The following is a 14,194-nucleotide window of genomic DNA, read 5'->3' as shown; positions in this document are numbered from 1 at the left end:
AGACTGATTCTTGCCTGCATATTTATACCTGCCTCTGGAAATTTACACTACATGCATCTGAGGAAGTGAGTATCCACCCATGAAAGCTTATGCTTCAATATGTCTTAGTCTATGAGTTACCCCAGGACTCTTTGTCGCTTTTTATACATCCAGACTAACACAGCTACCCCTCTGATACTTAAACAGCCTAGTTAGTTCTCAAAGCCCAGCTCATGTCTTAGCCGGTTTCTTTCAAGCATTTTCTTTCCACATTTGCTGATTTTTTTTAAAATACGTTTTAAATAAGGCAAGAGCTTTCTAAACTGTGGGACTAGACTAGCAGGGCGGTGAGCGGATGCAGAGAACGAGCGACCCCTCCTCTGGCGGAAGGCGGCTGAGGTGAGGTCCGCGGTGTTGCACTGGCGGCGGGTCGGGAAGTGGTGACACGAGTGAGATGATTACAAGGCGAGGATCGATGTAGGCTGCATGGCAGAGACCTGCGGGCCGGGCTGCCTCAGCGGGACCCGCACGCCCAGGTGCGCGAAGACCGACGCTAGGCCAAGCTCGAGGAAAGCGGCTCCCAAAACCAGGCGGCTGGAGGCCGAGGGAGCGCGCGCGCACCGGAACGTGTCAGTCGGTGGGATGCTGGCCTACGGGGGAAAGGGGGACGCGCCTTGCGCGAGTTGTGAGCCGGCCCGGGACACACGCAGACAACGCCCCCAGCCGGCGCCTGACCCACTGCACAGCAAGACGCGGCAGCGCCTCCGGTCCCACAGCCCCTGACCGGACGCGCAGGGCCTCCTCCCCCACGGGCGGGGCGGGGCGGGGCAGGCCCGGCCCTACCACAGAACAGGGGCGGGCCCTTTCTAGAGAAGTCCGCGCCTTCCCCCGCGGTGCGCGAGGGGAGGAGCCGAGCGGCTGAGGCACGTTGGCGGAGGGGGCGGGGCCTGTGCTGCCGGCGCCCGGAGCCTTCTCGCAGCCCGCGCCGATTAGCTGCTGCTTTAACGGCTGAGAGGGACGTGCGGGCAACTCGACGCCGTGACGCAGGTTCGCGCCCCTCCCAGGGGGAGGAGAGTGTGGCCGGGCCGGGCCAGGCGCGGACCCTCCCTGAACGCTGCCTGCGGCTGCCGCTGGTGAGTGAGCCCCGCTGTGCCAAGCCGAGGCGGCCTCGGCCCTCGCCGGGCTGCGGGAGCGGCCAGGGCAGGTCTCCCGGACGGGCTGCAAGAGCCTGTGCGGGACCTGTCTCACCCCCCGGGCTGGAAGGTCTCCCCGACTCCTGAGGCTGCTCCGGGCCGGGCGGGTCGCTGGGCTAGAAACCCCCTCGCTGCCGGGCGGATGGTCTGGCCATGCAGCTTGGAAGGGGGCGATGGGCGGAGCCGGCTCGCTGGAGCGCCGCCAAGGAGTGTCCTGAGCCTGATCCTCCTCCCCACGCCCTGACCCGACCCCCCACTCCCCGCCCCGAAGGGAACCCTTCTCTCCACAGAGTCTGAGATAGCCCCAGTCGTAGCGGTTGCCAACACACTAGAGCCAGCCCGTGTGCATGGCCCCCCATCACGCTGTAATGTGGGGACCACAGCCCCTGCTTGCACTGTCCAACATAGCACTTTACATCCTGGGGAGACTTACAGCTTCAGGCTGCTTATGGGGCATGTGTCTCCCCATCTATAAATGGGGAAACTGAGGTGTGGAAAAACGTGATTTGCTCAGAATTAGGGTAAATCAGGACCAGAAGCCGAGAGTAAAACCCTGGAGTCCTGGTTCCCAGAGCCCTGTTCAAATACCTGCAATGACAATCTTATAGCCAAGATCCTCTTGATAAACTGCTCATTGTTTCAGAGAAGGTTGTTTTTTTTTTTTACTTTTGGATGAGATTTGGTATAAAAGTTAAAATGAATAATTCAGCCTCAATTAAAAAAAAAACAAAAACAGCTGCCAAAAGTCTATTATCCTATTCTGGGCCTGCCATTGAGCTCTGTTCCTTTAATCTCCAATGTGCTGTTCAGTGCTCATCTCGCTCCCTTTCTGGTTATTTGATATTTAATTAGAGATCCTAGTAGTTTTTTGACTCCTATACTTCAGGTGTTCTCAAATTTTTTTCACTGTACCCATTTTTATACAGACAATGTCTTGTGGATTACCATCCTCTCCCATTCACAAGTCTGGAAAGGAACTTCTCCCAGGTGGCAGTCATGCAAATCTATGTTACAATTACAACCATTGTTTATATTTAAAATATCCTAATGCTGGATATTTTTATTGTTTTTATTATTTTTAGCTGTCCTAATACATCTTAACAGCTGTAAATGAGGAGAAACTAGCACCATGTAATTAGCCAGCTCTCTGCAGACCACCAGCAACTACTACATGGACCAAAATTTGTCTCATATTTGATCCTATTAGAGAGACAAAGTAGGTGAGGTAATACCTTTTATTGGACCAATTACTCTTGGTGAGAGAGAGATTCTTTTGAGTTACATAGAGCTCTTCTTCGTGTCTGGGAAAGATTTTCAGGGTGTTACAGCTAAATACAAGATTGAACAGATAGAATATGTGCTAACTGCTTGTGCTAAACTGGCTGTTGGATCTTGTATTTAGCTGTGACACTGTGTACCTTTCCCAAGCCTGAAGAAGAGCTCTGTGTAGCTCAAAAGCTTGTCTCTCTCACCAACAGAAGTTGGTCCAATAGAAGATGTTATCCCACCCACCTTGTGTCTCTAATATTCTGGGCCCGATATGGCTACAACTGAGACCATATTAGTGTGCCTTCCTGTTCTATATAACCTCCCTAGAGAGTGTGTTTTTTTTTTTTTTTAAAAACCCAACAAATATTGTTAGGATCTTGCAGTCAGAAAAGTAATGATACCATTGCGTTGCTATGAATGTATACAGTACCTAAGTACCTACAAGTATGTGCAGCTTCTGCAAGTTAATGTTATGAGAACCATAAACTTGAATTCCTTGACAATTGTTTAAACATGTAACCTTATTTTACATTTCCTATACAAAAGTTAACTATTTTTATGAATATCACAGGTAGCTAATATATTATATATGGGCAAATTAAAGTTGTTACTGTACAAAACATAATTGTTGCATTCACTGACCACTTTTTGCTTAAACATGCTGTTTTATTTGTTGCCTAAAAGTAGCTTTATTATTTTTGCATTTAATTTCATTCTTTTAGGCTATGCCTGCAATATAGAATTTTACAAAAAAACAAAAACCACAAAGGTTGCTATCACTGGCTTAGCAGAACTGGTGTTTATATAGGTAAGAACCATCATATAAGCAATGCTCTAGCAGCTTCCATCATTTTTACCATTTGTTAGTGCTGTTTCTTTCACAACCACCTCTGGGCTGAGAAATAAGTAGGGAAAGGTTTGAAAGAGAATTTTTCAGAAGTTAGGAGCATGTGAAACTAGGGGTAAAAGCATGCCCTTCTTGAAGTCAGTGGGAGTTTCGCTATTGATTTCAGTGGGCCAGGATTTCATCCTAGGTTCGAACAGAAGTCCCATCATAACCCTAACTAAGGTATTTGTGAAAGTGAAAGCTAATAACTAACTTTTTCTTTCCACTCACTGTCTCTCTCTTTTTTTTTTTTTTTTAAAGTTCCAAGAGACATTAGTTTCAGATGGGGCAGCCATTTTGGGTACTGAACAGCATGAGGCATATTGGTACTAAATAAATAATAATTGTCAAGAATAGTTTCCATTTCACAAAATTTTTATAGCTCTTATGTATTTAAAAACTTGGTTTTATTTGAAGGGAAAAAATTATATGTCAGGAGTATTGACTTTTTACAACTAGGTCAAAAGCTTCAGTTTTGGTGCAGAAATTCCTTAGTTATGGAATAAGTTGTAATATTTTGTTTTTTGTAATGCAAACCTCTAAATATGTTTCTTTTTTCAATAATACTGTTTTACTCTCATAGGTAACTCTTTTCCTGTTTGCAATAAAAATGGCAGAAGCAACTGCTGACCCTCCAGAGAAGCTTATTGTTATCCATTCCAAGGCTCACAGAGATACCATTCTAGCTAATTTTGCGGAACAAAGGAAAAAGAATTTTCTTTGTGATATCACTTTAATAGTAGAGGATGTGCACTTCAGAGCCCACAAAGCTTTACTTGCTGCCAGTAGTGAGTACTTTTCAATGATGTTTGTAGATGAGGGAGAGATAAGCCAGTCAATTTATATGTTGGAGGGAATGGTTGCAGACACTTTTGGTGCACTACTGGAATTTATCTACACAGGTTATCTCCAATCCAATGAAAAAAATATGGAACAAATCTTGGCAACTGCACAACTCCTAAAAGTGAATGATTTAGTGTGGGCACATGCAGATTATCAGACCAGCCATAGCCCAAATAATGTATTACCTCTCACATCTAGTAGTGGTGCTTCAGTAGTTGTCTTTGCAAATGACAAGAAAAATGGCGATCCACCAAAGCGAAAACGAGGAAGACCAAGAAAAGTCAAGAATGTTCAAGAGGAAAAATTTGGGACAACTTCTGTTGAAGATGTGCAGCTAAGAGAGAACAATTCAGTGCAAAATAAACAAAATTTTATGAAAAAAGTTGCAGCGGAAGAAACCGTTGCCAGTGAACAAGTTCCAGTAAGGAAAGAAGTGGAAGAAACTGAGACAGCTTGTGGTTCAGAAGCTGCTGTAGATCTGTCAGCTGAAAAGGATGAGAATTATGATCCTAAATCTCAAGGAATACAGAGCAATCAGAGTCGTTATAGCAAACGTAGGATACGGAGGTCTATCAAGCTAAAAGATTATAAACTTGTTGGTGATGAAGATGTAAAAGTATTGACAAAGAGAACTGATAGAAAAAGAAAACGCACAGGTTCTGAAGCTTGTTGCAAAGAATGTGGCAAAGTGTTTAAATATAATCACTTTTTAGCTATTCATCAGAGAAGTCATACAGGTAGGCATAAAAGACTACCTTTTTTGGGTTAGGGTATGGTAACTTGCTACAATTGGTTTGCATTGTAATTATTCAAATGTTGCTTTAACATTTTTTATTATTGTGGTATTGCTAGACACATGCTATATATGTGGTGGATCACCAAGTTTTTGTTTCTACTATTTTACTTAATTCTCACCTTCAGAGATTATAATCTTTGTAGTTTACAAACTACAATCTAGTTAATTAAGTTTTTTCCAATGAAAAAATATTAAATTGGATATTGGCAGTGCCTATGCAATGATACTTACAAAGTAATTGATTTTGAATGATTGCTATAAGGAATCTTAGGTTTTTGCTTGTATTAATCCTCCTGGTCTACTGAAAATTCATTTTTTAATTGTGATAATGTACTGGTAACAAGATGCATTACAACTTAGAATATTTACTTATAAATTTATTAGTAACTCTTTGCTATTTACAGTCTTGGTGCTTTACTTTTAGGAGAACGCCCTTTTAAATGCAATGAATGTGGTAAAGGCTTTTCCCAGAAGCACTCTCTTCAGGTTCATGAGCGGATGCATACTGGAGAACGACCATATACCTGTACTGTCTGTAGTAAGGCTTTAACAACAAAACATTCTCTTTTGGAACACATGAGCCTACACACAGGTAAGTAATCAAAGACAAATGTAATCTAGCTATATTAAGTATTAGACATTTCAAAACAAACATTTTTGCTCAGTGTTTTCTTTTTAAAGCAAGTGTTAGCTACCTTACAGCATAAGAGTCTAAGTTGTACAGAAATGTTAGTTATGTTTTAGCTTAATTTTTGGAATTTAATTATTTGTATTTTTAGGGATATTAATTTTTATTACAGGACAGAAGGCTTTTACATGTGATCAGTGTGGGAAGTATTTTAGCCAAAAGAGACAACTGAAGAGTCATTACCGAGTGCACACAGGTATAACAAGGCTGGTGGGGGAGGATGGGAGGGCTGCCTGACTTTCTCCCTCCTCCCCTTCCCTTATCATGATCAGTTAGACTGTCATCTGATCACCAGAGATGAGTAGTAAAAGTAGTATCATCACTGTCTGTTGTCAATATTGTGCTTTGTGTTGTTCTGCTACTCCTTTGGCTGAATGGTATTGATAGCTTTAAAAGGAGTCCCTACCAATTTTGTTTTAGAAAGATGGTGACTGGATAATAGGCATGTAAAGTGGAGAGGAACTAAGGAAAAGGAAAGTGGTAGATTCCTGATGGGAATCAGGAGTTAAAACAACCAGCGTCCTTTCTTCACTGATGGAATTAACTGGGGAAATGGAATAGAATAATGCTGCCATTTCTAGTGATGTGCAGCAACAGAAATAACTGGTGAATCGTTGTTGTCTTTATATATTATATTAAAGTGGTTATTTTACAGGGAAGTGCTTTAACAAAGATCACTGAAGAAATACAGGGGATCACTTATGCACTGACACTTTTTTTATTATTGCGACAAGGCCATTCATTGCCGGAATGTAACCAGTGTCATCGCAAATTCATGGATGCAGCTCAGTTAAAGAAACATCTAAGAACACATACAGGTATATATTACACACCATTTTTCTTTCAAGGAATGCTAAGACCAACTTGTTGGCTGTGATGGGGTTCACTTACCCCATCCCTGGTTGGTAGGGAGATATCCATTAAGTGTGCAGTGATGTTCTGGCTCCTGATGAGGAGGTATGCCCCCTAGGAATGGCCACAGGTATTTGTAACCAGTGCAAAAGAGAGGGTCATGTGGAGGCAGCCTGAAAGCAATGTCTACTAGAAGATTGGCTGCTTTTCTCACAGAGATGAGAAAGTGCTGGGAGGGTCTCCAATGGTACAGTCCTGGATGAGGACTGAGTCAGGCTGATGGAGAGCCAGGTGGTGTTAGGAACCTACTCCCTGCAATCCAAGAACAGAGAAGGCTGCTCCCAGAGGTCTTGAGGGATGGATTATTTGTGAACCCTGTTGACCAGTACAAGTGTTATTTTTTTATTATGTTATAATAAACTAGACTTCGAGCAGGGGAACGTAATTTGAACTACATAGGATGTATGTTGCTTGGAGAGTCGGAGGGCAAGCTGAGGCAAACTGACTCTCCCATGATGGTTAAGCATAACCTTCCAAGAAAGTAATTCATGCCTTGGCCCCATGCCATTCCTGGAAGTGGCCAACATGTCCAGCAGTGGCTCCTGGGGGTGGGGTGGGGCGGGGCAGAAGGCTCCGCTGCGCGCTGCCCTCGCCTTTGGGTACCACCCCGGAAGCTTCCATTGGCCGTAGTTCCGGCCAATGGGAGCTGCGGGGGGTGGAGTCTGCAAGTGAGGGCAGCGCACAGAGTCCCTTGCCCCCCCTCCCGTAGTGCCGGCTGCTTCCGGGAGCAGCACCGGGCTAGGGCAGGAAGGCAGGGAGCCTGCCTTAGCCCCACTGCGCCGCGGGGCGGATTGAAAGCCCTAATGGGATGGATCTGGCCCACGGGGAGTAGTTTACCCTCCCTTGATCTAGGCACTACAGAGAAATGTTATGTTACTTTCCGTTCACTTTCTTTGCTTTGCCATTTGTTACACTGTCTTGCTGCTATGCAGCTGTTTATCATTGCAGTTAATCCCTCTGGCTAGCTCCATGTAGGAAGAGTAATTCAGTACACAGTAAAATCCCAGTTTACCCAAACTCCTGTTAACTGAAGTTCCTTTGTATTCCCTGGAGTTGGCACTGCTTCACAGTGATCAAGGTGTGTTATGGTCTAGCTTAGGGGCAGGCAAGCTTTTTGGCCTGAGGGCCGCATCAGGTTTCGTAAATTGTATCAAGGGCTGGTTAGGGGAGGGGGTCGTGGCCCATCCCACCCCCCACCCCCAATCTGTGCCTCCGCCCCTCCCCCCCCCGGACTCCTGCCCCATCCAACCCCCCTCCCCCCCGTTCCCTGACGTCCCCTCTGGGACCCCAGCCTCTTCCACACACACCCACTCCCTGTCCCCTGACTGCCCCTGCTTCCCCATCCAACCCCTCCTCTCAATCCTGACAGCCCTCCTCTTCACCCCCCCCCCCCCCGGGACCCCTGCCCCATCCAACCACCCCTTCTCCCTGTCCCCTGACTGCCCCTGGAACTCCTGCCTCTGATTGCCTCCCCGTCCAACCCCTCCTCCTTCCTGACTGTCCCCTGGGACCCCTGCCACCATTCAACCCTCTGTTTCCCCCCGACCACCATCCACACCCCCGCCCCCTGACCACCACTCTGAACTCCCCTGCCCTTTATCTAACCCCCCCACTCCCTGTCCCCTTACCGCGCTGTCAGGAGCACTGGTGGCTGGCAGCGCTACAGCTGCCGCCACTGCGCAGCACAGAGCACCGGGTCAGGCCGGGCTCTGCAGCTGTGCTGCCCCAGGAGCTCAAAGCCCCACCACCCAGAGCATTGCGCTGGCGGCAGAGTGAGCAAGCTGAGGCTGCGGGGGAAGGGGGGACAGCAGCGGAGAGGCCAGGGGCTAGCCTCCTGGGCCAGGAGCTCGGGGGCTGGGCAGGACGGTCCCATGGGCCCACCCCGGTCTAGCTGGAATGCAGCCTCTTTGAAAGCCATGCTTTCTCAAACTAGAAGCATAATAATTTCAATTTGTTTATTCCTGAGTTAGCAAGCATGAATAACTTGCTTTTACACTTGTTAGTGTGCACAATGGTGATTTCTTAGAACTTACTGTAATTATGAGCAGGCAGTCTGACCTATTGGATAGAGCACGGGAGCTCTGAAGACATGGGTTCTATTCCAGGCTCAGCCACTGGTTCACCTGGGTGACCTTGAGCAAGTCAGTTCACTGCTTTCCCTCAGTTTCCCCATCTGTAATATGTAGCTAATAATACTTAAAGTGCTTTTAGATGTACTGATGAAAAGAGCTATATGAGAGCCTTGTGGTGGTATTGATTATTACAGTAATTATAACTTATGAGTGTACAACAAACTATCTTTTTTTGTAGGTGAGAAGCCATTTACTTGTGAAATCTGTGGCAAGTCATTCACAGCAAAAAGTTCTCTTCAGACTCACATCAGAATCCACAGGTACAGTATAGTTTTGCTGTTTATTTTTTAAAGCTATTTATTTAGGAAGTTTAACAGGTTTAAAATTCTTGCCATATAAATGTCAAAGATAAAACAATCATTACAACAGTGAACTTTTGTTTAGTAAAATATACAGTAATATAATGATTGGATCTCTCTATTTAACAGGTTGTTACCTTATTACAGGATGAGCATCTTTACGCTACCCAAGAAGTGCATGATTTTTATTAAATTGGATGAATCTCTGATATGCAACTTCTAATCAAGTAGCTGTCATATGGCTTATATGACACTAGTAACCATTGCTCCTTAGCTGCACTTACTTGATGTGTGGGTACTGATTGATTACTAAATGCTGTGAATAGCATGTATTCGTTTTTTATTAAAATTTATTAACCCACTTTTGTGCAGCATATTTGAATCAGTGTAAAATTTTGCAGATTTTAATGAGGAAATTAATCAATGAATGAGTCCTATATCATATTTTCATGGTGGTTTTTACATTTTGAAGTGTTAGTAGGTAGCATTATGATAACTAATCTAGGTATGCTGTAAGGCTCTCCTCTCTGACAGAGTATTTCCACTATAATTGATGTGGTAGTGGTGATGATGATGATTTAACCAGAGGAGAGTAGGAAAGTCTCTAAAGTACACTAGTGACCTTGTCATGTAGTTTTAATTCATCTGGGAAGCTTTTAGGTTCTACAGAAAACCCAAGTAAGTTAGAGCCAGTAATTTAGGTTGCATTTTTTAGAATGGATGCGATTTCTTTCCTAGTACAGTATTACAAGTAACGCCTACGATTTCTATAGCTGAGAGATTAGGTTGGGTGTGGGGGGGATTCTTTTCAGTTTTATTTGGAACTTTGGCAACATTTTGCATAGTCAGTTTCTCCTGTTGTATTTGTGGATCTCTCTCTCTCTCAGCTAAAGAGGAGAAAAAAATTAAACAAAATGGGTACACCTGTGTTTTAAAAGTCAGGTATCACAGATCCCTTGTTAATTTGAGGTATCAGACCTTACACCTGAAATGTATGCCATGTATCATGACATCAATCTGCTTTATTTTATATTTCTTTCCCTTTAAAATCACAAAGTACTGGATTAATTTCAATAGTAAACTTGCATCACTGTTCAAATGATGGATGCACAGTTTCTAATTTTGTATTTGATTACTGCATGGGTGTAAATGTTATGAAGGTTCAGAAACATTTTGCTTGTGGAAGAGGGTTTTAGTGCTCATGAAATATGCCAGTTTAATTCTAGTGTTACTGCAATACAAATAAATATTTTTTTAAGGGGAGAAAGCTACTGTTTAATTACCTCATAAGGGTGTTTTGAGGTTATATTCATGTTTGCAAAGTGTTCAAATACTGCTACAAAGAGCTCCATAGAAAAGTCTATAAATAAATCCTTGATATCAGAAATAGCCAATAAGGGTCTCAGTGCCACTTCTGAAGAGGGTGGGTGTGTGTGTGTGTGTGTGTGTGTGTGTGTGTGTGTGTGTGTGTGTGTGAGAAGCGTGGACACTGCAGGGACTGAAATGAGATCACCCGTTTATTTCACATAAGCAACTAAATAGCAGTTGAACATAATACTAGTTTCTGTAAAATGTAAACTATTACATTTGGCCTTAAGCGTTTGATATAGATTATAATGCCTTGTTGTAATCTTATGGTGTTCAGATATTAGTGCTTGTTTTGGCATAAAAACCTCAAAAGAGAAATTTTTAGGATTTACTGTGTGTGTATGTATGTATTTATTTATTTATTTATTTATTTTTATTTATTTATTTTTATATATACTGTGTGCAATCTGACCAATTTATTTCCAATATGGAAGTGTAAATATTTCATGTTCTTTACAGTATTTTCAAATGTGTGTTAAAATGTGCATTGTTTACATAGAATTCTGCTTAACACTTTAAAGCGAAAAATGCAATAAATTGTGGAGAAAATTAGGCAGAGAGCTGGGGGAAGGTTTATTGTAGGTAGACTTGGAGTGATAAACTGTCTTAAACTTTAGACTGATTTTTGCAGAAATATCTTATGATCAGCTTTCCTCTGTTTTTATTAAAAAAAAAAAAAGGAACTGTCAAACCCTGTTTATACGTTGAAGGGACAAAATAAATGCAAATTAAAATTAATCTTTAATGATAGATGCTAATAAAGATATAAAATAGATGAATTCTCTTATCACTTCAGTTTTTATGTCCCCACCCCCTTCCCATTTTGTCAAACCAGGGCTTCATAAAACTGAAAACCTCAATATTTCTGTATGAAGGCAGTCCTGTTGTTAACTCTTGAATGTGAACAAATTAGGGGAAACTTTATCACAGTATTGTGTAATTCTTAAAAGTAAAATCTAGAAAATGTAGCACTGAATATTTTTCTTACATGACTGCCTGTAAGCACTACAATAGTATAGCAGAGATTATTATTATTTATTATTAGTGGTGGTGGTATTGTATTTATTATGAGTCATGTGCCAGGTAATACCTTGCAGAAAGCAGTAGTCTCAGCATTAGTATTTCTGATTAAGTTAAAATATTCTCTTACAGAGGAGAAAAGCCATATTCTTGTGGTATATGTGGAAAATGTTTCTCGGATTCCAGTGCAAAGAGGAGACACTGTATCTTACACACAGGCAAAAAGCCTTTCTCCTGCCCCGAGTGTAATTTGCAGTTTGCACGCTTGGACAATTTGAAGTCTCATTTGAAAATTCACAGCAAAGAAAAACAATTGCAAGAATCAAGCAGTGCTCCTAGCAGCAGCAATAGCTCAGAGGAGGTCAGAAACATTCTTCAGCTGCAGCAATATCAACTGTCCACGTCTGGAGGACAAGAGATTCAGTTGCTTGTCACAGATTCAGTACATAATATAAATTTTATACCTGGTCATAATCAAGGTATTAGTATTGTTACTGCTGAGAACTCCCAAAATATGACAACAGGCCAGGCTGCTAATCTTACGCTACTCACTCAGCCACCACAACAGCTGCAGAACTTGCTTCTTGCAGCCCAGCAGGAACAAGTAGAACAAATCCAAAGTATCAATATGATGGAGAACCAAATAGAGACTACACAATCTGAACAAATGCATGTCATCACTCTTTCAAAGGAAGCACTAGCACATCTTCATGCCCATCAGGGGCAAACTGAAGAACTTCATCTAGCAGCAGGAGCTCAGCACATGCAGCTGACCCAGGAACCTAGTAGTCAGTCTCATACTAACCAAGATGCAGTCCAGTCCCATCAAATTAGTGAAGAACAGAACCAAAATGTACACATTTCTGAATCACATCCGCAATCTTTGTCCATAAACCACCCATCTCATGAGCATCAGATTCAAGGTCAGGCTTTTTGAAATACAAGTTAGCATTGCTTCCTTTTAAATACTTGTTTGCCTTCTGGGAACTGGGCTGAAGTGTGCTATTCATTCAGGCAATGACCTATGCATATCACATTTCATTTGCTGCAGCAGATTATCTATTTGAAGTTGTATTTATTGGTGATCTTGATGGATGGCTTTGTTTCCTTTATTTTAATCCATTTATTTTTAGGGTTTTATTGCTCTAGATGTCTGTTGATCAACAAGCATGGCTTCTCTGCAGGGGTCAAAATGACTATTATCTGAACTATAAATGTCAAGGTAACCAATATTTTTTTCACAACATTGACACCACATGTCTTATACTTAATGAGCTTTCTCTCTCTAGGTAAATATATAATTTTCAGTGTGACCATTCCCCTAAGTGCATTTTAATTCATTGAATACCAAATTTGCTCCTGCTTTTGATTGAAATTGATGCACTCATAGACTGGCTCTGGTTCACTGTTTCTGTTTACTGTGTTGTACAATTCCTGCTCACCAAACAAATGTTTAAATCAGTGCACTTAATATAGAGGCAATGAGATGTAGTGGCTAGATGTACTACTGGAAAGCTTGAGTGCTATTCTTGGCGCTGCTACTGACTTGTGTGACCTTGGGCAAGACACTTAACCTCGCAGTGCCTTAGTTTCCTCATCTAAAAATGGGGATAATGCTTAACCACCTTTGCAAAGCACTTTGAAGATCTTCTAATGTAAGGCGCTATAGATGTGCAAAGTGTGTGGTTGGGTTTTTTTTCCTGACAAGACAGTCTTAGTTTAGGAGCCAGTTTATATTTTAAAATCATTATTTTTATATTTTGAAAGCAGAAAGTCACATTACTTTTAATAAGGTAATATTTGTTCTTTGTTGTGACTGAAACAGTGAATAAAATCACTCCAGAACATGAGATACAAAATGGCGCATCTCTTAATAGATTTTTAAAATAGTGCAACTTTTTGTTGACTAGATTAGATGTGTGCAGTTTACATTACTAATGCCTGACTTCTAGTGGAGAAGTGCTGAAATGGTATTGAAAAGACATCCCAGAAAGAGAAGCTGGGGAAGCGCATGGCTCTACAGCTTGGGGTTCAGTTACTAATGATCTGTTACTTAATGCACTGGTATGTAAAAATCCTGATAAAATATCATATGGCCAGCTACAGCAGTTTGAAGGTTGAGGCTGAGGTTAAAAATGCCATGTGATTTAAATAGGTATCTCCTATTTCTAGTTTTAAACATGACAAAAACCAACTTCTGTCCTTAATATTTATATTGGATTTTTTCAAAGGAAGTTTCCTGTGTAATTGGCTATATGCATCATTGGCTAGACAGAAAGCCATTGGTATGAAATTTCGTTTCTTGGCGTTTGCTTTGTATCTGCAAGATAGCTTTCAGCAAGCTACTGAGAATGTGTTACTGTAATTTGGGTAAAAAGTATATCTGTTTCTCCACGGAGCTGTACCAACTTTTAAGTAAGTTGATGTGAGGAGGGGAGACAATGGGGGTGGGGAGAAACCAATTTTAATTCTAAAAATGACTTAGCTATTTAACCTCCAACTGTAAAACTATTGTGGTGTTTAACCTGATTCATTACCTAAATTCCATCACAAAATGGAGAAATACTGTCTATATATGTAATGTAGAAAGCCATTAACAAAAGAGAAATAGAATATAATGTAACTGTAATCCAGAAGCTAAAGATTTTGATATTGCAAGAACCTAAAAGTTTAATTTTATTTTTTCATCTGTTTTGTCTGGGGAAAATATTATTTAACATTTAAATAATCTTTACATAGTAAAATAGTTGTGCTTGTTATACCATTGCAAAATAAAATCTGAGTCTTAAATATTGCAGCATATATAAAA

The 14,194-nt window shown here is 41.9% G+C and overlaps 1 protein-coding gene across 8 annotated transcripts; it reads left to right on the top strand.

Moving 5' to 3' along the window:
* Nucleotides 1-906: 906 nt before the first annotated feature.
* Nucleotides 907-14,194, top strand: ZBTB24 (zinc finger and BTB domain containing 24). 8 transcript variants are annotated; one of them, XR_010600086.1, is made up of 8 exons: nucleotides 907-1,112; nucleotides 3,164-3,249; nucleotides 3,911-4,907; nucleotides 5,391-5,558; nucleotides 5,767-5,850; nucleotides 6,310-6,472; nucleotides 8,877-8,958; nucleotides 11,518-14,194. XR_010600086.1 is itself a non-coding variant. In XM_005287635.5 (8 exons), exons 3-8 carry the CDS (start codon nucleotides 3,938-3,940, stop codon nucleotides 12,320-12,322), a joined length of 2,193 nt encoding a protein of 730 aa, XP_005287692.2. In that variant the 5' UTR covers nucleotides 907-1,112; nucleotides 3,164-3,249; nucleotides 3,911-3,937; the 3' UTR covers nucleotides 12,323-14,194. The 8 variants fall into 8 exon arrangements, 5 of the variants coding, with proteins under 5 accessions (XP_005287692.2, XP_005287694.1, XP_065446292.1 ...); XR_010600088.1 differs by lacking the exon at nucleotides 11,518-14,194 and adding an exon at nucleotides 9,127-11,144; XM_005287635.5 differs by having other exon boundaries at nucleotides 6,389-6,472.

The sequence above is a fragment of the Chrysemys picta genome, chromosome 3 (genome assembly GCF_011386835.1).
Source record: "Chrysemys picta bellii isolate R12L10 chromosome 3, ASM1138683v2, whole genome shotgun sequence".
Lineage (NCBI taxonomy): Eukaryota > Metazoa > Chordata > Testudines > Emydidae > Chrysemys > Chrysemys picta.
The sequence above is the reverse complement of the archived record's forward strand: the minus strand, read 5'-3'. Positions and strand labels throughout refer to the sequence as shown.